Source organism: Petaurus breviceps, unplaced genomic scaffold (genome assembly GCF_028583685.1).
Source record: "Petaurus breviceps papuanus isolate PSGF00001 unplaced genomic scaffold, PetGlider_PUasm1.0 90451, whole genome shotgun sequence".
In the NCBI taxonomy this organism is placed as follows: Eukaryota; Metazoa; Chordata; class Mammalia; order Diprotodontia; family Petauridae; genus Petaurus; species Petaurus breviceps.
In genome coordinates this window covers 1150863-1177015 of record NW_027187258.1, presented here as the reverse complement: position 1 = coordinate 1177015, position 26153 = coordinate 1150863, and the positions used below count along the sequence as shown (strand labels likewise).

General features: G+C 48.0%; 1 protein-coding gene across 2 annotated transcripts in view; it reads right to left on the bottom strand.

The window, feature by feature from the left end:
* The window catches only part of NHSL2 (NHS like 2), a 65730-nt gene extending 41632 nt beyond the window's left edge, over nucleotides 1–24098 (bottom strand). The window contains exon 1 of one of the 2 annotated variants that reach the window (XM_069062399.1): nucleotides 23291–24098. In XM_069062399.1, the coding sequence (XP_068918500.1) occupies nucleotides 23291–23333 (43 nt within the window). In that variant the 5' untranslated portion in view covers nucleotides 23334–24098. Of the gene's footprint in view, nucleotides 1–4127; nucleotides 4236–23290 lie in introns of those variants that run through there. The other variant, XM_069062400.1, reaches the window with a different exon arrangement.
* Nucleotides 24099–26153: the final 2055 nt, after the last annotated feature.

Below are 26153 nucleotides of genomic sequence, written 5' to 3'. Positions count from 1 at the left end.
GAAGTTCGTCCTGACATCAAGCCTAAATTAGCCTGCCCTCCCCCACCTCTATTTGCTCTGGGAATTCTCAGTCTTCTGCTGCTAAACAGACCCATCTAGTCCTTCCACTACAGGCTACCCTTCAAACCTTCTTCAGGTTAAATATGCCCACTTCCTTCAACAGATCTTCCAGTGTCATGGAGTCTAAGCTTTTCTTCCTTCTTGGCCTCCCCTGATCGCCCAGAACTGACTGTAATCCTCCAGATGAGGTCGTAGGAGTGTAGAGTCCAGAGTAAGCTATAGCCTCAGTGCAGCCCATGAGCAAGACCAGGACACTAGCTATTGACCAATACTGAGCTTTCAACCCCCAGATCTTTTTCAGAACCATGCCCCTCCCCATCTTGCCCATTTAGCCCTCATTAGCTTCAGTCCTTTCAGATCCTTTATGTTTGTTAGCTGTCCCAGCTTGATGTCACTGGCACATTGGATGGCACTGGAGAGCACCAAGGCTGGCAGGGACTTAAGAACAGAGAACGTATGATGTTAGCGCTGGATGGGATCCTCTGACCCACCTCCTAATTTTACTGATGGGGAAACATGCTCACAGAGGGTTGGGTCACACAGAATTTAGGGGCAGGGTTCAGACTGGAGTGCAGATCCCCTGGCTGCCCTCTGACCCCTCCTCCTAGTCAAGACTCCAAGGTCTTCAGTGCATGTCCAGAATCTCAGTGATGCTAGAATGGATGCACATCATTGACTATGGGATTAAGGCAGGGCAGGAGATGTCTGGGTTTCCCATTACTCTGGCCACATAAGGAAGGAAGTGGACTCTCTCACTTCTGGGCATAAAATCTTTGTTGGTGGATCCTTTGGCTGAATTCCTAATGTCCCCATGTGTCCCCCTTCCCTCCTCAGCACACAGCCTCTTTTTTTCTTTCTTCAGTCCTGTCCAACTCTTTGGCTCCATTGGGGATTTTCTTGGCAAAGATACAGGAGTAGTTTGCCATTTTCTTTTTCAGTTTATTTTGCAAACGAGGAAACTGAGGCAAAGGAGGTTTAATTGAATTGCCCAGGGTCACACAGCTAGGAAGTGTCTGAAGCCAGATGAGTCTTCAGGCTCCAGTTCCAGCACACTAGCCACTGCACAACCTGCAGCCTCTGGTACCAAATAATGTGATTCCCCCCTCCCCCTCTTCCCCCTTGAACATTCAGGTCACCACAAGAAGGAAGGAGAGGAGGGTACATTTCCCCTCTCCTCTCACCCTGGTTTCAGTAGTTAAGTGTGGTGAGGGACTTTGCTTTGGTAACACATGCGAATCAACCGAGGTCCCCGGAGGCTGGCCTTGAGGCCATGGGAGGTGCCAGGGAGGCCAGAGCTGAGGAATGTTAAGGAGAAGGGCTAGATCTCCTCCAGGCTGGGACCTGACCAAGAAGAGAGCTGAGGGACCACAGGGGCAAAACTCTGTCAGATCAGGGCTCATTACATCATTTGCTTTTTCTAATTTTTTTTTTCCTGACAAGGGGGTATGTTGTGTGTATGCTTGATATATTCAGAAATAATTGTGATGTCAAAACAAAGGCAGCAATGCATATTATTTAAAAATAAAGAAAGAAAATGTTTGCTGGATGAGTACTGAGAAAGTCCCAGTATATGCCCAACCAGCCCCGGGAGAAGTCCTAAAAGGAAGCAAGCTCCTCCAAATGGTAACAGTGAGTGAGACAAGGGCCCGGAAGGGCAGAGAAGAAAGGTGACTGACTGAAGAAGGGTGAAGAGAGAGCACTTCTCTGCTTGACCCTCTCTACCCCAAGCCCTAGCAGCCTTGTAAAGTTCTCTTTGGGAAATAGGAGAATCCCCATGGATTCTTTCAAATGAAGCTTCCCTCTTGCTTACAAATTTTTCGGCATCATTACCCTCCTTCCTTCCAGTCTTCGAGAGAGGAAGGGGGGAAGGGAATAAGCATTTCTATTGCAATATCTCACTTGATCGTCACAACAGCCTTACGAGGCAGAGGCTATCCCCAGCTGGAGAAACTGAGGCAAACAGAAAGGTGACTTGGCCAGAGTAAACATTTGAGGCAGGATTTGAACTCAGGCCCAGTGTTCCTACCTTGCTCCATCCACGTCCCTTTCTTGTGCATCTTTCGATCTTCCCCCCTTGACTGGCTCCCTCTCCTTTGCCTAGCTGGATGATGTTTCTTTCCATCAGGGCAGGAGTCTCCAAGGGAGCATAGCTCTCCCATTTCCTCTCAAATCTACACAAGGAGCAATATGGCAAAAAACATTTCCCAAGCACCTACTCTGTGCTAGGCAGTGTGCAAAGTACAGTCTCTGCTCTCAAGAAGCACACAGTCCAACAGGGGAGACAACACGCAGATAATTAGGTACCCACAAGATCTACACAGGATAAGTTGGGGGAGATGAGGCAAAACTTCCTCTAGAAGCAGCACTGTAGCTGAGACTTGAAGGAAGGCAGGGGGGAGGAGAGAGCAAATTCCAGGCAAATGCCTGGAGTCTCTCCATGGTCTTGGCATCTCTTTCTGGAAGAAACCCTGGGTTCATTGAATACAGTTAGCCTTTCCACATTGCAGTTTCAAGGCTCAGCATAAGAAATTAAATGGGAATTTGAGGGAGTTTTGCAGAAGCCACAGACGACACTAGAAGGTCAGCAGATGGCATAGAGCCTATGACCAAATACTTAACCCAAATTTGACAATAAGGTGCTGTAAACACCCCATAAAAGAAAAAGAAAATTCAGATTTCTTCTCTTGGACGAAGGGAGGGCCAAAAAGTTTTACACAGATGTTCCAAATCTCAGAGGCGCCATGCCCCTGACCCCTGCGATGTGGAAGGGATAACTGTACATCGGTCTGTCTAGCTGCCCCGGACAGAGATGAGAGGCAGCAACACACATGGCAAGGAGCCCAGTATTCCATGGGAGGCACTTATGGGAGCAGGAGGAGCAGGGATGGCTCTTTAAGACTCAGCATTCCAGTCTTTAAAGTCATCTTTTTTGGATGCTAATTCTGTCACCTCATGTCTTAGCTGTCTGTTGCAGTTTCATGGTTTCATGCTATCTGCAAATCTGATCTGTATTCTCTCTGAGCCTTCATCTAAGCCACTGATAAAAATGATGCCTAAAACCTGGGCGAGACCAGAGCGTTTTCCAGGCTGACATGGAGCCGTTCATTACCACTCCTCAGCGAGTCCCTGATAAGTGGCTCTGTCTGCAGCCCTCCCCGTTTCTTGTGTGACAGGATGAGCATCTACCAGTATTTCTCCATAACACTGGCTTGATCTGCAGTTCTTTCCCGGGCTGCCTGGCCACCAGCCCTCTCCTTTTCTTCCATCACTGCCCATAGCACTAGCCTGGTTTTAAAACAGAATTCCAGAATCTCAGAGCTGCCAGGGACTTTAGGTACCTTCTGTACTTGAATAGGAATTCCTTCTCCAAGATCTCCCACAAGGGATACCTCTTGCCTGTTCTCACCTTCTCAGTCACATGAATCTCACCTGTCCCTCCTCCTCTTGTGCTACCCCTCCCTTCTGCTGCCACCCTAGTTACAACTCAGCCAGCTTGTCTGAGTTTCACTCATCGGGGCTGGTGCCCCAGAGGCTGGGATGGAAACCGAAGCCAATACCAAAACCAAGCCCAAAGGCAGGGCTGCTCAGCCCCCAGCCACCCAACTGCAGCAGGACTCACCCTGATCGAGAGCTTTGTGGTGACCAAGCCCCCTGCTTGCATCTCACTAGATCTTCCCAATAGACGCCCCCACAAGGATGATATCCCTACGTTACAGGTGAGGAGACAGAGGTCCAGAGAGGTGAAGGGGTTTACTAAAGGTCTCCTCACCTGTAAATAGGGACATCAGCCTTGTGGGGGGTCTAAGAGAGCTCAGGAGCTGTGCCATCTAAAGAGTACCGATCTATGCCTGCCTCTTCCCCAACACTGTCTAGTAGGGCACGGGACCCTGTGCGCCATCTCGTCCAACTCGAACCTACAGCATTCTTCACCTTCTGATGGGGAACTCACTACCCCCCAAGGCAGCCCAGTCCATCCTTTTCTCTGTGTCCTGTTGCTGCTGCTGCTGGACACTCTCCCTCTTTCTTCCCTGGAGCCTAGTCCCCTCATGCCCGCCTCCAGTGCTCACCATTGTGGTCTGTCTTCTGTGGCCACCATTGCAGCTTCTGGGCTAAGAAGAAGTGCTCTGTCCTCCTCTGCCTGGCTGGGAGAACCCACTGTGACCACAAGACAAGATCTCCCTGCTAAGGGAGGGCTGGGCTGGGTTGGGCTGCCAGTTCCTCCCACCACACCCTCCTGGAGGCCCCAGGGCTTTCCTCAGATCTCAGCAGTTGCCATATCACCCTATCTTTGAAAAGGGAAGTGGAGGCATGGGCCTTGAGCAGATGTGCTGAGGACAAAGGAAGATGCCCTCTGGTCAAGGGCATAAAGGGGTGTCCAGGGAACTTTGCCCTAACCTGGCACCTGATCCCTCCCCCTAAGGCTTTCTTCACCTACCTCCAAGAGGCTCCTGGACTCCTAGAGCTGGGAGGGACCTCATCTGAGTTTTCCTCATCCATAAAATCGAGTTTTGCATCATTGCTGGGAGGCTCAAACATAAACATGTTTATAAAACACCCCACAAAGCCTGACAGGGTTCTATCAGGAGGGTCTCAGTCCATCAAAACCACACCTAGGCCTCTCCGGAAACTGCCACAACCACCACCAACGAGGAGTTGCTGGCCAATAAAGGGAGCAGCTTCTATCCATCCGACTTGTTTGCCATGGGCTATATGGGAATATGGGGGAAGAAAGAAAGCCCAAGAGGTCTCATTCAGTCCTCAAACAGAGAATGGCTTCAGCTTGAGAAAGGGCAAGAATCCGATGCACTGAGAGTTGATGACCAAGTTGCATCATGACAGGGTGGGCCAGTAGGACAAGGAACTTATAGGGAAGATGAGGCCAAGTCCCTCATCCTCTTCATGCTGGAAAGGGCCTTGGAGATGACTATGTCCAACACCCTCATTTTGCAGATGAGGAAACTGTAACCCAGAGAGGAGAAGAAAGTCACACAGAATGTAAGTGGCAGAGAGCTATGATTCAAGCCCTCCAAGTGCCTCAGTTTCCCCACTGTGCTTATATTCTCATGGGGCTTCTGTGGGACTCAAATGAGAAAAGGGACTAGTTCTAGATATAAGCAGAAGCACAATCAAAAATAGGGGGTTGCTGTACTCAGTGAGGAAAACCTGGGTTCAAATCTTGCTTCTTGACACAGGCTAACTGTCAATTTCTCAGTGCCTCAGGCAAACTCTATGGGACTGATCACTAAATCAGAGATAACTCCATCTTTCCGAGGCAGGGAGTTGTCCTTCAAGGACTTTCTGCCACTGATGAAATGGTGCAGGTCCTTTTGGACGCTTGGAAAAGCTTTGGACTCAGTGTTGTTCAGAGCCTCTTGTCTTCTGGCTCCCTAGCTTTCCTCTCCTTCCTCTTAGTTATTAACACTTTGAAGGTGGAGGGATCTCCTCTTAAATACATTGGCATGTCAAATCAGTCTCTAGAAGAGCCAAAGTAACGAATTTCCAATCATGGATTCCCTGGCCTCTGAGGGAGCCATTTCCTGGGAGCCGGAGCCGTTCCCAGCCCCAGTGCTCCACTCCCCGTTCTCAGGGGAGTCTGAAGAATCGCCAGCTTGGAGACAAAGTCAATTCACGATTAAAAGAAAATTCTCCAGTCCTTAAGGACATGTTAGCAGCATTTTCTTCCAGCACTAACCAGCTAAAATGAAGTGTTTTTCAGAGTACTGCCTATTTAACCTTTTGAAAGGAAAGAGTGACCTTTTAATGAGAAATTTGCATATGTCACAAAGACTGAACAAAATGTCTTTGGCTCAGCCTTTCCACGCCAGGCAGCCTGTCTTTAGCAGCTGTAAAATGGGGGATTGGCCTGGATGAGCTCTGAGAGCCCTGTTGGATAGAAACGATCTATGTTCTGTTTAACAGTCTGTGTTCTAGGATGGAGCATTCCATGTTCTAAAGCTCTAGATCAGGAATTCTCAACCTGGGCTCCACAAGGATTTGTGCATAGATATCAAGGGGGCTGTGAACCGGGATGTAAAAAAAAAAACAAAACCCATATCATCTATTTCAATTGAATTGGTTTCATTTGAAATCCTATGTATTTTATTGTATGCATTCACTTCCCCTGATCTGAGAAGGGGTCCAGAAGCTTCTTCAGCAGACTGCTGCCCCCAGAGTCCACAACACAAAATAAGCAGAAAAAGCCCTACTTCATCCAGACCACCGATACCAAGGTCCTTTCCATGTTCTAAGAACTGTCCTGACTCCGATGTTCTATGCTCTATGTTCTAAGGTCCCTTGCAGTTCTTTCCCTCTCTATCCTAAGGTTCCTCGAAGCCCTGCAATTCTATGATCTGGTAAAACCTAATTAGCATGCTTCGTAAATGCACAGTCCAGAATGAATGCCTTGGTAAGGGCGACATCAATTCCCCGAGCTCATGGGAAATCAGAGCAGCAGCAGCGGGTGCATCATGTGAAATGCCAGACAGGCCATCTGCCGGTGGCTTTCCTTGCTTTCACGGCCACGTCTGAGTCATTGAGTTACAGCTCATATCTGCAAAAGGCCCAAGGTTTGACCCCGGAAGGCCTGTCTTTGGCTTCGCCAGTGCCCTCCGTGGCTCTCGGGTGAACATCCCGGAAGCTTGGACATGGAGGAGCGAATGCCCAAGCAGCCATCATTTGCCTCCTTGAGGTGTTCACATGCCAGCCAGTCAATGAGAGAGAGGGTGTGATCCCCAGTACAACATGGCCCCAGGCCCCTTCCTCCCATTCCAGAAGCCCAAGGATTCTTAGCCCCATTCTGCAGGTGAGCAGTTGGCTCTGACAGTTATCTGTGTGACTTTTTTTAAAAAAAAAAGGCATTTGACAAACAAGTACTTGTGGTTTATTTTAAAAAAATTACTGCCACCTTTTGGTCTTATATCACCTTTATTTCAGATTCCACTTCTCTGTCCTTCCCTGCCCTGAAAACCATCCCATGTAACAAAGAAAGAGCAAGGCAGTCTAAGAGTGAGTGCGATATTCCCCACCCTGGGCCCCTCTCGTGCAGAACCTTGTTACCCTCATCGAAAAAATGGGTACAATAATAATGTGTGCAGTGCTGATAGGCCTCAGAGGATTCTGAACCACACATTTAGTTGGAAGTGCCATGAGAGCATCAAGTCCAATTCACTGATTTTCCAGACAGAAAAACTGAGAGGCAAAAGGAGCTGAGCTCACATCCTCCTGAGCCTGAAGCTGGACCCATGCTCTGAGGAAAGTCTTCTGGAAGCCCCTGACTGCCATAGAAATGTGGACAATGGCCACGTTCATACCATCATAACATTATCGCCATAATAATATTCCGGACAGGAGATTCCCCTCCCAATGGACAGGACCTAGGGCCAGAGGATCCTCTCTGGGTGCTCCTCTATCCCCAGGACTTTCCTTGACCTCCATATTCTGAAAGCTCACCCCAGCCCTGGGCTATTTCTCTCTCTGATTGGAGGGCACCCAGGCCAAACATGTCTTTGTTCCTCCCCAAAGTGCACTCTCCATTCTGGACTTTCTTTCCCACACCCCCAGGCTGGGTATCAGCTTCCTTTTATGTGCTGTCTTCCCCCACTAGAACAGAAGCTTGTATTTGGCACAGTGCCTGGCACAAAGCACTTAATAAATGCTTCTTGACTTGATTTGACACCAAGGGTCCAGGTCTTTGCTGCTCAGATAAGGTGGTGCTGTCTTAATTGCAACACATCTGATGGTGACTAGAAGGGGAGGGAGAAAGCTGGTGAGAAGTAGCCTGGGCTTTATGTCGTCTGAGAGCCAAGCCTGGGGAGGCCTAGTCTCTGCCCATGATCCACTGGCTCAGCCTTCACCTGGGTGTGCCAGGATCGTGGATACTGCAGAACACATGTCCCAAAGCCTCATGCCTGCAAATGTGACAGAGGCCTATCAGCATGGTGTTCCCACCTCCCCAGTGCCAATGCCCCCCCATCTGTTCCCAACAAGGCTGCCCTGATAAGGTCCTGCTCTTCCCATCACGTCACCTAATCAAGGCATGGTAACTGGCAAGAGGCACTCGTGATAAGGACTGAGTTCCAAAAGCAACTTGGCATCACTCCTGCTTCAGTACAGCTCAGCCCAACAGCTCCAGGGAAAACCAGTGGCTAACTAGAATGGCTGCTAAAAGTCCGTCCGTCCCCCTGCCCCCCGCAGCTAGCGACACTCTTTAGCCATCCTAGGAAGAAGGGACATAGCAAAGAGAGAGGAGAGGAGATAGGCTTGGTGATGAGTCTAAGACATGAAGGGGGCATGTGGAGAGAGACTTGCGTATGTGGTAGCCCGGAACAAAAGCAGACATTCTGCTGCGGGAAGGCAGCTGCTTAGGGACCAGTCTAGGCCCAAAGCCTGGAGAAGCCAAGACAAAGTGTTTCTCTTCTTCAAGATCAGTTCAAGGGTAGGCCACCCATGGGCTACATTCTGGGGCTGAGAACAGGCCAGAGGATCACTGGGGTCCCTTCCAACTCTGGCCTTTTCTAATACCCAGGACAACTGGCCTAGCAGGCAGGTTCCAAGAGGGAAAGGGAGGGGGCAGGAGGGCAGCCCCACTGGCCTTAGTAGCAATAATCCAAATGTGAGATGATGAGGGCCTGTACCAAGGGGGTGGCAGGGTCAGAAGGGGGCATATTCAAGAGGTGAAATTGACAGGTCTTGGCATCATACTGGATATGGGCAGGTAAGGAGTCCAGGATGTGTGAGCCTGAGGGACTGGAGGAAGGTGCTGCTCTCCACAGCAGTAGGGAAGGGAGGGAGTAGGGAAGGCTTAGGGGGTATGATAATGAGTTCCATTTTGGATCGATTAAATTGAGGATGTCTACTAGATATCCAGTTTGAGGTGTCTGAAAGGTTAGCAGAGAGGTTAGGGCTCAGCATAGAGATCGATGCAAGCTGAGAAGGTCACCAAATGAGATAGTCTAGAGGGAGGAGAGAAGTGATTAGCATAGGTGAGATAGCCTGGGAGAGAACTGAGGGGTCAAGGGATCAGATGGCTAGGTGTGGAGGCAGAGTAGGGTTTGATAAGAGAAGGAAGAGGGAGAAATGGAAAGCCAGTAGGTGATGGACCAATAAGGGGATTTCAGAATTCTTGAACAGAGAGGTGACCCATTTGTGGGTGATGGCAAGATCGAGGGTATGCCCATCATTGTGTGTGGCTGAGGTAGGGTGGAGCAGTGGCTCATGGGAGGTGAGTAGACTGAGGAGCTCAGTGGTTAGGGTGTTTGAAGAAGAGTCACTAGGTATGTTGACAGCTCTTAGTATGAGGGCAGGAACTGGGGAGGAAAGAAAGATTGTAAGCCATGTACTGAGCTCATTGAGGAAGGAAGGGGGGTGACCTGGAGGTCTGCAGGATTCTGATTGGGTGGTAGAGATGTATAGCAGGGGACCCAAAGGAGGAGAGATTACTGAGTGATGGGGGAGAGGGAGAGCCTGGAAGGGACGATGGGGAGCAAGGTGCAGTCCAACTCTCCGCCCTGAGCAGTAAGCTCCCCCAATGTAGTCTACATTCCAAGCAAGGTGGACCTCTTGCTGTTCCCCAGCCTCCTGGGGAATTTCTAGGGGACTCTCTCCTCCTTGATGGTAGGGTCTTAGTCACTTTTATCTCAGTCTCCCTGGTACATGGCAGGGGCCTAATGTAGATCTGGTGAACAGAGATGGACTGAATTTGATGTTTCCATGTAGAGAGGGTGGAGGCAGCTCATTCTGCCAAACACGCTCATCTAAAATGCCTTTGGGTGACCTTGGATTTGGCCTGTAAACTGACACTTTTCCCCAAGGTCCCATAAGGCTGCAAAGGCACAGCTGGGTGGTGCTGTGAGCTTAGTTTCTGCATTCCCCAGCTGAGCAAAAAAGCAAGAAGAAATTCCCAATCAGAGGTTGGGAGGTGCTGACCTTTGCCCATGTCTAAAATGCACACCTCTGGGGGTACCCTTTGAACTATGACCTCCCTCTCAGAATTCCTCTCCACCTGTCAGGTTCCCTATTATGACTTCCCCTTCTCTGTGAGCAGCGCAGAGTTACCCAGATGCTTCTATTTGTCAATGACTTTGTGCTGAACCCAAACAAATGCTTGAAAGCAGGTGTTTGGAGAAGTCACTGTTCACTCAAAAAAATCTGGGGGTTTTAGTGGACTGAGAAATTCATTAGGCTCAATGTGAGTACCTTCAAAGGGGTGTTGAATGTCTGGAGAGGTGGGTTCTTCCTCACCATAACTCTTCAAGCACATCACCTGGTTGACCACTTGCCTGGGAATTCTTGTTCCTGCCTGGTACAGCACACGGCGTGTGGGATTTGTATCAAATCCTGGACTCAAATCCTGCCTCAGGTGCTTACTAGCTATGTGGCTCTGGACAAGTCCCTTAATTTCTCTGTGCTTCAGTTTCCTCATCTGTAAAATGAGAAGGTTGGACTCAAACACCTTTATAAAGTCCCTTCTCTCACCAAATCAATGACCCTATGATCCTAGATAAGCATTGGAGTAGCTGGCCTCTGAGGCCCTTTCCAGCTCTGAAATTCTACAAGAGTCTATGATGCTATCAGACTGCAGTACACTACAAATCCTTCTCAGTAAGACTCATTGCCCCTCAAAGTGGATGAACAATGAATATGGCCCACATTATGGCATGGTGGAAAGGAAAGCCACTGAGTTAATCCATCAGCAAACACATATCAGATGAACAGTGAGGATAGACAATGAATTGGGCTTGAAATCCAAGTGGAAAAGATTGGGCTGGCTTGCATTTGAGGAATTAGGCAGCACTTTAAAATAAAGAGGCACAGTTACTGGTATTTTTCTTACATCCTCTTCATTTCTGAATATATTCCTTCCCAATTCCCTGTCCAGCAAGTTGTGTCTTGTAACAAAGAATTAAAATGAAAGGAGGAAGGGAAAAAGCCAATTGGCAAAGTAACTCAGTGAGCACTGGCCAAGGCAATATGGGAAATCAAGAAGGGCCTGAGCTGATTCTGGAAGGAAATTAAGGATTCCAACAGGCAGAGGTGAGGAAGGAAGGAGAGCATTCCAGGCACAGAACTGGGAGGGAGTGTTCCATACAGGGACTGTCATGGGTAATCAGCTCAACGCCTCGAAGACCCAAGGACTTGGCCACCAGCATTCCTTCTCCCAGGGAGGGGGGATGGTTGCAGACTAGAGAAGACCAAGAGTTCAGAAGAGCCCAAACTCTAGGTGGTTCCAGGGGCAATGCTACCAATGAAGACTTGCATTTGAGAATTAGTAGAAAAGACACTGTGGTCAGAGTACTTGGGTTCAAATCTTGACTCTGCCACTTACCAGCTGTGTCGGCTGGGATAAGCCACTTCCCCTCTCTGGGTCTCAATCTGTTCACCTGTAAAATGAAGAGCTTGGACTAGATGACCAGTGAGGACCCTTCTGGCTCTAGAACTTAAAACATTAAGGATGGCCAGAAAAAGAAATGGACTGATCACGTGGCAAGGGCAAGGGATGACAGATGGATGGCCAGATGTACCACTGCCCACAGAATGTGTCAATTCAATTCCAGAAGCCTCCCCTGTGCCAGGCCCTGAACTAGGCCCTGGGGGCCTCTACCCACTAGAACAGGAAGCTCTCAAAGCTAGAACAAAGCCTATTGACACTATATGAGCCAATCAAATAATTGTTAGGCATCCAGACTGGGGGAAAGAAAAAGCTTAGGTCCAATCAGGTTCCTGCCCTCAAGGAGCTTATAGACTAATAGGGAGAAAGATAGTAACTGAGATAAGGACTAGGAACTAGATGACAAGATGATCTTTGGAGAATGGCTCAAGGATCCAAAAGCTGAAATCTGGAAGACAGTTCACACCCAGAGGGCTCAGGGACTGCTGAAGTGGTATGACCCTAGCTAGTGTGGCAAAGGAGGTCAGCGCCACTAAACTCCCAGTCGGCTTCAGTCCCAAACCTTTTTAAGCCTGTGGCTCCTCCTGCCACCCCTACCCCCACCCCACCCCAGCCAATGAAAGCTCAGCCTCGTCAGGAGGTTTTCATAAATATTTAACTGTTAGGCCAACTGACCACCATGTTGCTTCCTATGCCCAGGAATGTGAGGGAATAATGGCGTTGCCTGCAGGCCTCTCAAAGCCTCAACAGAAGACAGCCCAGCTGGGCCTGGCCATGAGGATAGGAGGAGGCCCAGCATGCCCCGCCCCTTGAGACCACACTCTTGGCCATCCTGCTTGGATGATTTCATTTCGAGCTCCCTGCCCACTTCCCTCCTCTCTTCTTAGCACCAGCCTCTGTTATGAGCCTAGGGCTCAAAGGTCCACTAACTGCCTTCTTCCTAACAGCCACGGGAGGGAGAGAGATTTGATGATAAGACCAAGAAGCTGGGATTCCAGGAGGCACCAAGACCCGACCTGAAGCTTGGCCTCTGTTGCTTACTCCCTCTGTGACCCTGGGCAATGGCCTCAGTTTCCCCTTCTGTATAATGACCTCCAAGGCCCCTTCCAGCTCTAAATCTATGGTCCCATCATTCAAACCCAGATCTCATGTTCTCTTTCCTGTGCCACACTCACCTCTCAGTTACAGCTATTTGTACTCACCCTAAATATTAACCAACCCTAGTCTATCTTTGTTATTGTTGTTCAGAGCGATGATTTCATGGGCATGGAGACCTCCCAGTGTAGAAACTACCTCTATGGATGCCAGACGGGGCAACTTATCTATACTTAAAAATTTAGGATCTTAGCTGCCTATGGGCACTGGAAGGTTAAGGGACTTGGCCGAGGTCACACAACAAATATGTTCTAGAGTCCAGACCCAAATTGGGCCTTCCTAAGTCTCTTTCACTCTCTCCTTCAACCTCTCAACTTCAGAGGAATTTTCCTAAAAACAAATCTATGACTCTGTCACTCTTCTGCTCCTGACCCTCAGAAACTCCTCCAGGATAAACTCCAGGATAAATTCTAAACTTCCGAGTATGGGGTCCAAGGTTCTCTGCAAGTTGCCCCAGCCTGCCTTTCCCATTTCCCTTCTACATCTCCCCCTGGGATCTCCTGCCTCTGGTCAGATTGCTCATAATACAAAACAGTCCTTGCCTTGAAATAACTTGCAAATAAAACCAGACCATGATCCTTTGTGCTTTTCAATTGTCCTGAAGACCATGCAGTGATAAATAAATTCAAGATCTGGGTTCTTTTCACAGGTTCGTAAAATTATTAAACCATCAGCAAAATCTAATTTTAAACAGAAGCAAGGAATCTTCAATCATTAAAATTAGAAATGAGCCAAAGAAATCCTACAGCCAATCCCAGATGAGCACGCACAACTCTTTGCTAAAAAATTTGAGATGCTAAAAGAAACAGGTGATTATCTCTACAAAAGGATAAAATACACAAACTGAGAAAACGGGAAGGAGACGAGCTATGAGACAACTCAGAAGGCAAAAGCAGACGGGTGGTTCAGGAGCTGTCCTGCAAAGGCAGTCTGTTGCCCAAGTGAATCCTACTGAGCTTTGAAAGTACCTGGGGCAGCTGGGTGATGCCCTGAAGAGAGCACCACAGGACTTGAGTTCAAATATGGCCTCAGCCACTTGACACTTACTAGCTGTGTGACCCTGGGCAAGTCCCTTAACCCCAATTGCCTCACCTCCGCCCCCTAAAAAAGCCTGCCCAGTTCCCAAAACCACGTAAATGACAAAAACCATGTAAGCCAAAGCTGAGGAAAAACAAACTCCCAAACTCCACACGTTTACTGTGGCACTGCCAATACAGTTAGCAAACATCAGATGCAATAATTTGCCAACAGAATCCAGCAATAAAGCCTCAAATCATCCTTCAAGACCAAGCAGGCATTGGAACCGAAATGCAAGGATGGTAGAATTCCAGGAAAATAATCAATATCATCAATCATGGCAATGACAGAAAAATGAGGCAGCATGATCGTATCTTTGGGTGCAGAGAAAGCCTTTGAAAAATAAGGCATTCATTTATGCTCAGAAACAGACATTAAACTATTAGAAGGGGCCTTCCCTGATATGATGAAAAAGAAAACCACGAGTTAATGTTAGAACAGAGAAACGTTGTGATTGAAAGCAGCTCAGAAAAACAGGCACATCCACTCTCACCGCTCAAGAGAGTTAACAGAAAAATAAACAAAGGTATCATGCTTTGGTAAAGGTCATAAGATGTGTCAATAATCCTTCTCATCTCAAGAATAAAAGGACACTAAGAAAAGAAGAAATTCCCCTTAGGAAAAGCAGGGCAGCACAGGGGAAAGAGTTCAGCATTGGGAGTCAGAGGAGCTGGGTTCAGATTCCTCTCTGATTGACTGTGGCCTCTGGAGTGTCAGTTTTTCATCTAAAACTTCCTGGAGGTGGACTAGATGACCTTTACGGAGTCTCCCCCTTCAAAATCGATTCTCTTACTCTAATGAAAAGAATCCAACAAATATTTGGGCACTAACCTCCTAAGGCCTCCTTCAAGATTACCTCAAAATAACGTTTACAGATAGCTGAGTTAAGTAAATATAATCAAAAGGTCAGTAATTCCCAAACTCATTTACTTAGAGGACAATTTTCATTTAATGATAATGATAGATTTAACGAGATGCCAATCCAAATTTGCATGGAAAAGTTGACCAGTAAAATATTAATCATTATAAAAAGAAAACCAGGAAACCAGGAAGAGATGACTAAGCACTGCTAGGTTTCCAAATGAATATTAAATCATCATTATAAACACAAGTACACTGTCCTGTACTTGAGAAGGAATAGTGACAGAGATCAATGGAACAGAATAGAAAACGTAGAAGGAGAAGCCCTTTTATGTAAAAAGTCAGTATCTGAGCAACAATGAAAATGAAATGATTATCTGACTTCATTAAAACACCCCAGGGAATATTGGATGGCTAGATGGCAAGAAATGGGTCGGGAGCCATAATTCATGTCATGTACCACAATAAGCTCTAATTGGATGGTTAATCTAAATAGCAACAAATTGTAAAATAATTGAGGGAAAAAAAAGAATCCCAGACTTGTCCCAGCTATGAAATGGACTGCCCTGTAGAGAAGATTAGAAAGGAGTAAGGCCCTAATTCCAAGTTCCCCAAATGAATGAACAAATGGATGAATAAATGAAGGGATGAAAGAATGCTGATCTGTTCAGGAAAATAAGAAGTCCTCTTCTGTTGTTACAGGCAACATGGGAACCAGCAAGGTCAATCAACCAAGCTGCCCAAAGCAGCTATTTATCGAGCATTCTGTGCTAAGTGTTCTGGAAGATGGGCAGTGCCCACCCCCAAAGAGTTGACAATTTAGTTCAGGATCTAAAACTTACATGAAATTGTGTCACACAGGCAGATTTTGGCTCAAAGCTATTCCAAAGTGAAATTGGTGAGTTCTTCCCCTCTAAAGGTCTTTGATAGGATGAACATTCCCAGGAGTTCTCTGGGGGAGGCTTCCTCTAAACCAGCATTTCCCAAACTGCTGCAAGGGACCCTGACACACGCCAAGTTTGGTTTTTTAAAAATTAACCTCATGTTTGTTAACAGGCATACAAATGAGAAGCAGGACCTCCCGCGGCTCCGGCTCCCACCCTCCCCAATCCATGAAAAAAGGAGCTGCAGAACCCACAAAATGACACAGAGAAGCTGACCTCCCGCTGACGACAGCCCGGCAGGCCGGCAGGAATCGGCCAGCGCAGCGCTCTGGGAGCCGAGCCCAGCCCCACGCCCAGGCTTTAGCCCCAGGGCCGGCCTGACCAGCCGCCAGCCAGAGGGACTCCAGATCAGCAGCAGCTGTGGCCGTTTCCAGATTTATCAATATATAGATGCGAAGGACAAGGTGAGAGGCCAGTGCAGTCTGGACTTTGGGACCCAGTAAGTGGGAGTGCGTGGCTTTTACCCCTGGGGCGAGAAACCGCTGAGACACTGGCACAGCCTGCCAGCGCCACCTGGCGGCTTCAGCTCCTGGCCTGCAGAGTGTAGGGGGACCAAGCACCAGTCTGAGGGGTCATCGCTCTTGCTTTAACCTGCTTGGATGTGGATTGCAGTCTAGGGTGGAGGTCCTGGGGTGTGCGTCCAGCTTGCCAGAGCGTGTGGAGACCTCAGAGAGGGCACCCATCTAATACCTCCGGCAGCTGAGAAAACCCCAGCGTTTGGGACGAAAACTCCCCTGTCTGGTGGCAGAGTCCTACTGTGGCAAAAAGCCCAAAAGTCAAATCATTGAGTGGCAAAATGAGCAGGCAAAGGAAACAAAGCAGACAGAAGATTCCAACATCACACTCCTATTTTGGGGATAAGAAGGAGCAAGGCATGGAACAGGAGGAAATCAGTGAAGTCAGAACTCCTGCACCAAAAGCTTCAAAGGAAAATACAAGCTGGTTACAGGCAATAGAGGACCTTAAGAAGCAGATAAGAGAAGTGGAGGAAAAACTGGGAAGAGAAATGAGAACAATGCAAGAAAATTATGAAATGAGAGTCAACAGCCTGACTGAAGAAAATAATACCTTAAAAAACAGACTGACTCAAATGGCAAAGGAGGCTCAGAAAGGCAATGAGGAGAAGAATGCCTTAAAAAGTCGAATTTGCCAGATGGAAAAAGAATCTCAAAAGCTCACTGAGGAGAATCATTGCTTCAGAATTAGATTGGAGCAAATGGAAGCTAATGACTTTATGAGAAATCAAGATGCTGTTAAACAGATCCAAACAAATGAAAGAATAGAAGGCAAGGTGAAATATCTCATGGGAAAAACCACTGACCTGGAAAATAGATCCAGGAGAGATAATTTAAAAATTATTGGACTGCCTGAGAGCCATGACCAAAGTAAGAGCCTGGAAAGCATCCTCCAGGAAGTTCTCGAAGAAAACTGCCCTGATGATTTAGAACGAGAGGGCAAAATAGAGGTTGAAAGAATCCACCGATCACCTCCTGAAAAAGATCCCAAAAAGAAAACTCCTAGGAATATTATAGCCAGGTTCCAGAATTCCCAGATTAAGGAGAGAATATTACAAGCAGCCAGGAAGAAACAATTTGAATATTGTGGAAACACAATCAGGATAACCCAGGATCTGGCAGCTTCTACGCTGAGGGATCGAAGGGCCTGGAATGTGATATTCCAGAGGTCAAGGGAGCTGGGATTAAAACCAAGAGTCACCTACCCAGCAAAACTGAGTATCATGTTTCAGGGGAAAATATGGTCATTCAGTGGAATACAGGACTTTCAAGCATTTTTGCTGAAAAAACCAGAGTTGAATAGAAAATTTGACATTCAGATACAAGAAGCAAGAGAAGCATGAGAAGGTAAACAGGGAAAAGAAATCATAAGGAACTTATCAAAGTTGAACTATTTTTTTTAAAGCAATCGGGGTTGAGTGGCTTGCTTGGGGTTACACGGCCAGTTGTTGTTTCTGGGTGTGGTGCTGAGTGTCTGGGCCTGGATTTGATCTGGGTCGTCCCGGCACTGGGGCCGGTGCTCTTGCTTGCTGAGCCACCTGGCCAAAGTTGAACTATTAACATTCCTACATGGAAAAACAATAATTGTAACTTATGAAACTTTTCTCAGTAGTTGAAGGGATTAGAAATATATATATGTCTTTATGTGAGGGTATGTGGGCATATGAATACATATGTGAATGTGTGTATATACGTTTACAGGTATACATAGATAGAGGGCACGGGACCAATTTAACAGGAAGGGATGATACTTAAAAGGTGAAATTAAAAGGTGAGAGAAATATAATGAGAGGAGATGGGGAGAGACAGAGTGGGGCAACTATCTCATACAGAAGAGGCAAGGGAAAATGGTTACAATGGAGGGGAAGAATAGGAAGGCAAAAGGGAATGGGTCAACCTTATTCCTATTGAATCTGGCTTGAGGAGGGAGGGAAATACACACTAAATAGGGGATCTCACCCTCCAGGAGAATAGGGGGGGAAGGGGATGTGAGGGGGGATGATGGAAGGGAGGGCAGGCTGGGGGGGGAGGGAAGTTGGAAGCACCCACTTTTGAAAAGGGACAGGATCAAAGTCAAGAATAGAACAAGTGGGAGGTGGGATAGGAGGCAGGGAAATATAGCCAGTCTTTTACAATACATCTACTATGTTATTGTTTTGCATTAGCTGCACATATACAACCTATACTGAACTGCTTGTCTCCCCAGTGGGGGTGGGTGGCAGGGGGGGAAGGGAATGAATCTGGAATTGAAAGTTTTAAAATCATGTATTCAAATATATGTATATATATATGTGTGTGTATATATACTATTATTAATACCATCTTACATGTTATTAAGAAAAAAAAAGATATACAGGCACTGAGGCATAGAGATCCACTGGAAAAGTTGAAACGGGTATGGGAGAAAATATGGGAGAGAGCAGATTGGAGGTGGGGATATCCTGTGGGACTGCTGTTTTGGGGGGATGAGTGGGGGAAAACGGGGAGAAAATTTGTAACTCAAAATCTGGCGGAAACGAATGATGTAAATCAGAAGTTAATAAAGCATTTAAAAAAACAGGCATACAAATTACTTTTGGGGATTTTGCAGCAAGGGTTAACAGCAAAGATTTGTTTAAACTGAAGGGTTCTACCACTGTGGAAAAGTTTGAGAACCACTGTTCTAGACCACTGACTATAGGAGGGATTACTAGGCTGGGGAAAATTAGAGAAGGCTTCATGGAAGAGATGGCACCTGAGCTGGAAAGGAAGAGCCATAGACTACAGTAGGTGTTTAATAAATGTTGTTGTTCAGCCATTTCAGTCATGTCTGACTCTCCATGGCCCCAGGTGGGGTTTTCTTGGAAAAAATCCTGGAATCGTTTGCCATTTCCTTCTCCAGCTCATTTTACAGATGAGGAAACTGAGGTAGACGGGGTGAAGTGACTTGCAGAGTCACACAGCTGGGAAGTGTTGGAGGTCAGATTTGAATTCAGGAAGATGAGTCTTCCTGTCTCCAGAACTGGTGCTCTATCCATTGGGCAACCCAGCTGCCCCTAATTTGATCATAATAACTAGCATTTATATAGTGCTTTGGGGTTTGCAAAGCTCTTTACAAATGATATTTTATTTGATCTTCACAAGAACCCTGGGAGTTAGGTACTATATAGAGACCACTATTTCACTAAAAATATAGACAGAAAACAGAAAAGAAGGAAGGAAGGAAAGGTCATAGGTGCACCAAATGGTAATGCTGGAAGGCACTCTGAAGAAAGGCCAGCTAGTTCAAGCCCTTCATTTGGCAGAAGAGGAAACTGAGGCATAGAGAGAATGAATTTAACTGAGGTCACACAGAGAGTTAATGTTTTTGGAAGAGCCGAGTTTCCTGAGTTTTCTCTATACTCTACCACATGGCTTCTGGTTTGAGGAAAATTAGCACAGAGAGCTCCATTAGCCCAATGTTGCCCATCTGGGGACCCAGAAGGAGACTCCATTTTGCAAAGAAATTCTTTGCTTTTACTGCCCCCCTCCCCACTGGTAGACAGCAACTGGGAGCATATTTGATCTCATCCTTCAGACTGTCAGAATTGCATCACTCTCAGAAACAAGGAATTCTCGACTACATAAAGAGTGGCTCACAATTATTACACCATTTGCCTCTAGCCGAGTCCTTTTGTCCTCTCTGTGCCTCAGTTTCCCCGTTCATAAGCTCAAAATCCCCTTCCAGACCCCTATGTGGGCAGTGCAGCTATGATTATCTTTCCCATTCCACAAACGAAGAGACTGAGGCTCACTGAGATAAAATGTTGCTTATTTCCAGTCACACAGCTGGTAAAGTGTCAGGGCCAAAACTCTGACTCCGAGTTCTGTCCACAAGAGGATATTATTCATCAGCTTTGCAAACTCACTGCACACAGGGAGGAACCCTGGTGCCTCAGTGGTTTGATTCTCCAACAAGTGAATGGGTTTTTTTTTTAAATGATTTTCCCCCTAGGTTGCTAAGTTCTGGACCATTCCAGATCAGCACAAAGAAAGAGGCAGAGGTGAGAATGCAGAGGAGGCGATGATGAGAGCAATCAAGAAACACTCCTCAACAAGTATTTATTAGGCACCTACTATATACTCAACCCTGTGCTGGCTGCTGGGGATATGAGGACAAAAGCCAAACAACCTCCGCCCTGGAGGGGGAGACAATGTGCAAAAACACACATGGAGACCAGCTGTGTGCAGAAGCTGGCATTTGAGGGGAAGGCAAGGAGGGAGCCTGTCTGGGCCAGGGGCACTGCCAGAGCAAGAAGAAAGTCACTCAACATGGCAATCAGAAGACTGGCTTGGCATGAAGGCTGCAAAGACAGGAGGGGGCCGGCGTGGAGAGGCCTTGAAATACCCAACAGAGAGAGGAGTGTGGCACAAGAGAAAGCTGTCAAGGGAGGCAGCTCCAGATGGAAAATCACACAAGGGAGTTCTTGCTTGATCCAGTCGGCAACAGGGAGTGCCAAGGCTGGGGCGTCATTTAGGAGTCAGAGGACCCAGCTTCAGTCTTGGCTCAGGTTACTAGCTACCTTCTCTGGGCCTTTCTCTCCTTTTCTTCTAGAAGAGGGGTTTGGATCTGATGACCTCTAAATCCATACAGCTCCAGAACTTACTGCTAGGGTATAAGGCATCTAGTAGATGTCATATACAGTCTATCACTAAGAAAACGCTGATGTCCTGGGGCATCATGATTTAAGGCCAATGTTAAGATTTTGCCACATAAAATGGTGTGGCCAAATGGACAGAACCCTAATTGGTTATCATGGCACCCAGAGTACTCCTCAAATCGATGTTTTAAGACAAATCTAGGTGTGGAAGGAGAGAGGGAGACAAGTAGGGAGCAGGGTGGGTCCTGGCTGGGGTGGAGCTTCCTTGGTATCTGGCTGGGGGGAGGGGGGAGGGAAGTACATAGTAAGCTAGCTCCCTCTTTTAAATAACCATCTTTACCAACCTGATGCTGAATTCAGTTATTTGTACTCACTGAAGGAATACAAATATTACCAGAAACTTCGAATTTTCAGCCTCCTGGGACAAAGCCCCATCTTCTTTGCCTAGTTCTTGTTTTGATCAAAGGTACTTCATATACTGACTTTCCCACATACCATCATGTCCACTTGAAGTGGTCTGGGGTGAGGCCTTTCCATTCTCACGTCCATGTAATCTTGGCTTGCTTGAGTCTCTACATAAAGAATCTAAGAGATTCATAGTTTTGGGAGTATTTGTTGCCAGACCAAAAGCAATAAGGATGAGCTTGCTAACTGCTGAGGCCAATGCCAGTTGTAGTGGAGACCCAGAGATGGAGAGAGACACAGAGAGATGGAGACAGAGACACAGATATAGAAGCCATTTTGGCCAAGGTCTTTTTTGTTTCAATACTGAATGCAAGAGCAGACAGGGTAGCTGCAGCTGGAAACAGCTGGATACTTCTTTCACAGCAGCCTGGTACAAAGGCTATCCAGCAGTCTGTTAGCCTATCAGTGCCAGACTCAGGGCTCCAGCTGGTCCAAAGGAAATGCTGGCGAGAAGCTGGATTTTAAGGGAACTTGAGGATGAGGCAGAAACTGACAGAGCCCGTAGGAGAGACTTTGAAAGGCCTTTGATTCTGCCCACAGATTTCTGGGGCACCTGGGGGAGGAAGTCCTCAGCCATGCGTTTGGGGCCATAATCCTGAGAAAGAAGGGGTATGGGAGATTGGAAAGAAGCCACAGCCTTCCCCTCCCCCTGCCTTCAATTTTAGCCTTTTGTGAGCTTGCTTCTCCCAAGGAATTTCTCTTCCATTGCAGGTCCAAATGCTCTCCCAAAGGCTGGACCACATGCTGAATGGGCCACAGCTTTGGTTCCACCCTTCTGACCTCGAACCTGGGAAATGGTGGAAGGTTTGTGTTTTGTTTTTAGCTAAGCTGAACTTTTTGGCTGTGTAATCCCCGGAAAGTCACCTGGCTGCTCTGAGGCATGGTTTCCTTCTCTACGATGGAGGTGGGAAGAATACTTGCTTCCCAGCATCAAATGAGCTAATGGAAGGAAAATAGCATGATTCAAAGGGCCACGGTGGGGCTCCGATGCTCTGCCAGGCCAGATGAGGCCCTGAACTGCTATCTAACTGACAGCCAGGGTTCTCGATGTTCCCACAATCCCCAGGGGAACTGGAGAGGGAGGCCCTGGAAGCAGGAAAGGTCCCTGCTGCTTCCCTCCTCCAGACTGTCTGTTAACAATGCCTCCAGATGGAGCTGCCCACCAGGGCATCAACACCGGTAGCAGCAGTGGGGGGAGGAGAGAGAAGGACTTGGATGCCAAGCCCCTGTCCAGAACATGGGAAACTCCAGCTCTTACCTTTTTAGAGGCCAGAATGGAGAAAAAGCACCAGGAGAAAGCAGGGAAGTGACTGAGTGAGCTTCTCCTCAGTGAAGATGAGGGGGGGGGGGCCTTCAAAGCACATGAGAAGGAGCAAAGCCTTTCCTGACCCCCAGGAGGGGTCAGAGACAGGTGCTGCCAAGTACAACAGCACAATAGGCCAGGCACCGAGCTCCCGGTCCTTGCCTTTGGATGTTTCTAAGGTCATGGCAAAGGAGGTCCTGTTCACTACTCAGAGAAGGGCACCCATACAAAGGCTGCCCGGCTTTTCTGCTCAGACCCCCAAGCTAAGCCACGCACACTTGTACATGGGAGTTGCAGGGCCCAGTTTCCCAGTCGGGGAAGGAATCCCTAGCCCACAGCATCTTCTGAACATTTCAGGGCTAGGGAGCTCACTCACACCGGGCCCATTGCTGGCTGTTCTGCAGGGACAGCTCTGATAGTTAGAAACTTCTTCCTTCTTTAAAGCTGGAATCTGCCTCCCTGAAAACCACCCCCATTTGTCCTAATTATGCCCTCTAGAGGCACAGTAACACCAGTCAGCCCCTGGAGCACAGGGCAGCCCAGCAGCGTCTGCAGACAGTATTTACACCACCCTACCCCCATAACACAGGCTTTTCTCCTGCAGGTTAACTAGCCCCAGTTTCCCAACTGATCCTCAGATGACATATGAGCCCTCTCCCACCTTCCATTGCCCCACAATCTTCTTCGGAAGCAGCTCTAAGTAGTTAGCCACCCCGCTCCCCCAGTAGCGGCTCCTCACAAATCTGAAAATATCTGAGTTTCTCTTCCCTGTCTCCATCAGCCAATTCTCCAGTGCCTGGGGCTCCTAAAGAGCCCCTCCACCTCATCCTTGCCAGGGAGCCCTGGGGATCTTGGGGGTCTTTGGACACACCAAAGTCCACTCCCTGCTTCTCTAATGAACTCACCTGTCCTGCTCCAGGAAGGGGTGAAAAACTCTGCTTTTTCCATCACAGAGGTGTTGGTGCCCAGAGATCCACATGAAAACAATATCCGGTCAGATGAACAGAGCCAGAGGTGGGGGGAGGGGAGGAAAACAGAGTCAGCAAGTGCCTCCACTGGCCTGGCCTCTCTCTCTGAGCTCCCCTCCTCAGCCCACCTGAAGCTGGATCAGTTTGGCAGGCCTTCTTCCACATGGGCAGCCCCAGAGGGCAGCCGAGGTTTCTGGGCCAATGATGGGTAGGTGGCTTTGGGGCAGGGGGTTGGTTGCTTAGTTTTCCTTCTGTTGACACTCCCTGTCCCACCAACAGGGCCTATGTCAGGAGCGAGCACACGGAGAAGCCAATGTCCACAGAGAGAGGAAATGAGCAGGAACTGGCTCTTTGAGTCAGCTCCCTGGCCTATTGTCACTGCCCAGGCCCCCTTCCTTCCCATGGTCCCCAGGGGGCAGGGAGGGAAAGGAGGAGGGTAAAGAGAGAGTCAGTTCCTCTAAGTCCCCCCCCCCTCCTCCTTCTCTTTTTCCTCCATCTCTGTCTCTCTGTCTGTGTCTCCCACCCCCTCCCACTCCCCATTCAACCTGGAACAAGCCTGCAAATTCTGACCCAGGCCACTTACTGCAGCCAAGAATGTGGCAGGGGAAGAGGCAGCTTAAGGTTGAGTGGGGACCCAGAGCCCAGGCCAAGTAGAGCAGACTGCTTGGAGGGGGTCAGGCCACTCCCAGAGGGAGGAACTGTCCTCAAGGACCAACATTGCTGACACTGATGCCCTTGGCTAGCACCCTGTTGCTGTCTGCCTTGGTTCTAATGTGTTTGCTTAATGTCAGGAAGGAGGAAGAAAGGGCTAAACTCCCTTTGAGAGCCCACCCGGACGTCCAAAGCAGGAGTCTGCTCCCTGCTAGCAAGCTGAAAGGCTCGTTTCCAGCCAGCTGATGTGAAACAATTTCATCCCCAAGATTAGCAGAAGGGAACAAGTTTGACAAGGGTGACCTGGAAGAAGAAAGTCAAAGGAAAAAGGGTTTCCTGTAGTTGCCTGCGGTTAGCTGCCACTCACCAGGCCTCTCCCTCAGCTTCTCCAATGAGCCCAGGGCAAGGGAGGGATTTAGTGCCCAATTTGCAAGCAAAGGAGGCCCTGGGTAGCCTGAGGGCCTGCCTGGAAGTGCTCTAAGTTAGAGAAAGTGAAGGCTTTCCTGAGAGAAGCAAGGAAAGCCCAAAGAAGGATCAACAATGATTGCTCAGAGTTCCCTTTAATAGAATGATGTCTAACTTGTAACAAGATACTTGTATTTCTTGATATTTTGCTATTTTATCTGGGGATTGAGGGTGGATGTGAGAGGCTGTGTGGAGTAGTGGTTAGAAGGCTGGCTTTGAAGCTAGGAACACCTCCTTCTCTGCTGCCTCCAAACATGCCCAGGTCTCCTTATCCCAAATAACCCTCCCTCGACCTGTCCATCCCCACTAGCTCTCATTCCACATCCTTCTTCTAGTTTGTAGTTAGAGTTCTTGAGGGCCGTCTACCTATAATCTGTGCTTCCCACCCCCAATCCCCCAACTCTCTTAATAACTCTTTTTTTTTTTTTTGCTTTTTGGAGAGCAATTAGGGTTAAGTGACTTGCCCAAGGTCACACAGCTAGTTATTGTGTTAAGTGCTTGAGGCCGTCTTTGAACTCAGGTCATCCCAACTCCAGGGCTGGTGCTCTATTCACTGCGCCACCTAGCCACCCCTACCGCTTGGCTTTTAATCTCATCATTCCACTGAAACTGTTCTCTCCAAAGTGACCCATGGTCTCTTAGTTGCCAAATCCAATGGCCTTTTCTCAATCCTCAGTCTTGTTAACCTCTCTGTGGCCTTGGACACTGTTGGTCACTCTCTCCTTATACTGTCTTGTCTCTATGTTTACGAGACACCCTCCTCCCTCTCTGACCACTCCTTCTCTGTCTCCTTTGCTGAACTTTCCTCCATGTCACCCTGTAAGTGCTCTCTGCTCTTTGCTTCACTGGAGGAGCTGCCCAGCTCCCATGGACCACCTGTAAGCTGATGATTCCCAGACCTACTCGCCAGCCCTCATCTCTCTCCCCACCTCTCGTCTCTCATCTCCAACCATCTTTTCAAACTCTATGCTCCACAGAAATTTTAACTCGACATTTCCAAAACGAAATTCATTATCTTTCCCCCAAGTCCTCCTTTCTTCCCAACGTCCCCAATACTGCCAAGAGTACTGCCATCCACTCCATCCTGCAGGCTCCCAACTTGGCTCCCATCCTGGACTCTTGGCTCTCTTTCACCCGCCAAGTCCTGTCATTGCCACCGTGGTAACATTTCTCATATATTGCTCACAGTGCAGGCCCTAAACCATAACAGCTGCTAACTCTGTCCCCCACTCCACACGGCATCCTCTGAAATGTTGAACTGATCTTTCTGAAGTGCAGGTCCAACCATGTCACCCTTTTTCCCCATTCATTAAATCACAGTGGCTTCCTATCACCTCCAGGATCCAACATAACCTCCTCCCTTTGGCTTCCTACACTTTCCCCTCTCCCAGGTACTCTGCAAACTCAGCTGGGGATTGTGGACTCCCCAAAGCATAAAACATTACATCCATCTCCTGCCTCCAGGCATTTGTCCTCCTCATCTCCATCTCCTGGCTTCCTTCAAGTCTCAGCTAAAGCCTCATCTTTGGCAAGAAGCCTTTCCCAGTCTTCCTTCCTTTAACATCTTCCCTCGAGATCATGTCTGATTTAGCCTGTCCAGAATTTGTTTGTACAGAGCTCCTTGAGAACAGGACCTGATTTGTATCCCCAGGGCCATACACACATGCAGCAGGGGCTTAATAAA